The sequence below is a fragment of the Aplysia californica genome, unplaced genomic scaffold (assembly GCF_000002075.1).
Source record: "Aplysia californica isolate F4 #8 unplaced genomic scaffold, AplCal3.0 scaffold00172, whole genome shotgun sequence".
Lineage (NCBI taxonomy): Eukaryota > Metazoa > Mollusca > Gastropoda > Aplysiida > Aplysiidae > Aplysia > Aplysia californica.
Window position 1 is genome coordinate 741,175 of NW_004797442.1, and position 1,025 is coordinate 742,199.

The window sequence follows — 1,025 nt, forward strand, 5'->3', positions numbered from 1 at the left end:
TTTGTTTCAGATTATGGATCGACAAGGCTACAGTGGCTACGCGATCAGAGACTATTTTGCTGAAATCAACAAAAAGGAAGGCATGATGATCAAAACAGAGGTACCTATTCATTTTTCTTTCTTATCTTTAAAGTTTGCAAGTTGTTGCTGGTCTTACAATTTGTTTGTTATTTTTGCTGCTGTGCATCCTGATTATATTATGTTCTTGTGTTTATGAGTGGAGAAGCAGGAGGGCCTATAATAATGAGTTTTAATTTTCGTGTAGCTTGGCTTAAAAAGTGGATTTTTCCTGTTCTTCTTTTTACGGTTAGTAAAAACAAAGAAAGAAAAGGGTCCCTTTCCTGGGTCTTGTTCGGAAGCTTTTTCACCTTCATCATGTCGTATTACTGACTAATTTTCTCGACAGTGTTGTTCTCATAATGTCGTATTACTGACAAATTATTTCAGTTTAGTTATAGTAAATGTTTTACGGCATTTGCAACGCAAAAAGGTCATATAAGTGCCGAAGATTAGAGGTGTTACAAGAGAGTAACAAGCACAAAAAAGAAGGACGATAAATGTTTGATAGGAAAGAAGAAGCAAACCACACCAGAGCACCCGCCAGCCACTCACAAATTATTTCATCTTCAGTGTGGTTCTCATTCTAAAGCGTTGTTCTCATTATGTCTCATTACCGACATGTTTTCTCTAAAGCGATATTCGCATTAAGTAGCATCACCGATATGTTTTCTCCAAAGTGTTGTCTTCATAATGCTTTCAAACATTTGTCCCCAGTCCGAAATTCTGAAAGGCTACGAGGAAATTATTTATTCTCGCATTGACCCGACCCTGAACAAGTACTTCCGGGATCACCCAGGCTTACCCATTAAGTAAGTTTGATTAAGGGGCTTGAGAAGGTTGATGCATAGAGTTGGCTGGGGAGGGAGGAGGTTTGTACACATATTTTTCTGCTCATTAGTATACTCCCAGAATCTATCTATCTATCTATCTATCTATCTATCTATCTATCTATCTATCTATCTATC

General features: G+C 37.5%; 1 protein-coding gene across 1 annotated transcript in view; it reads left to right on the forward strand.

The window, feature by feature from the left end:
• The window catches only part of LOC101860325, a gene marked incomplete at its 5' end in the record, with an annotated part of 17,225 nt that overhangs the window by 6,469 nt on the left and 9,731 nt on the right, over positions 1-1,025 (forward strand). Inside the window, 2 exon segments of the mRNA XM_013082401.2 lie at positions 11-100; positions 775-869. Coding sequence (XP_012937855.1) covers positions 11-100; positions 775-869 — 185 coding nt within the window.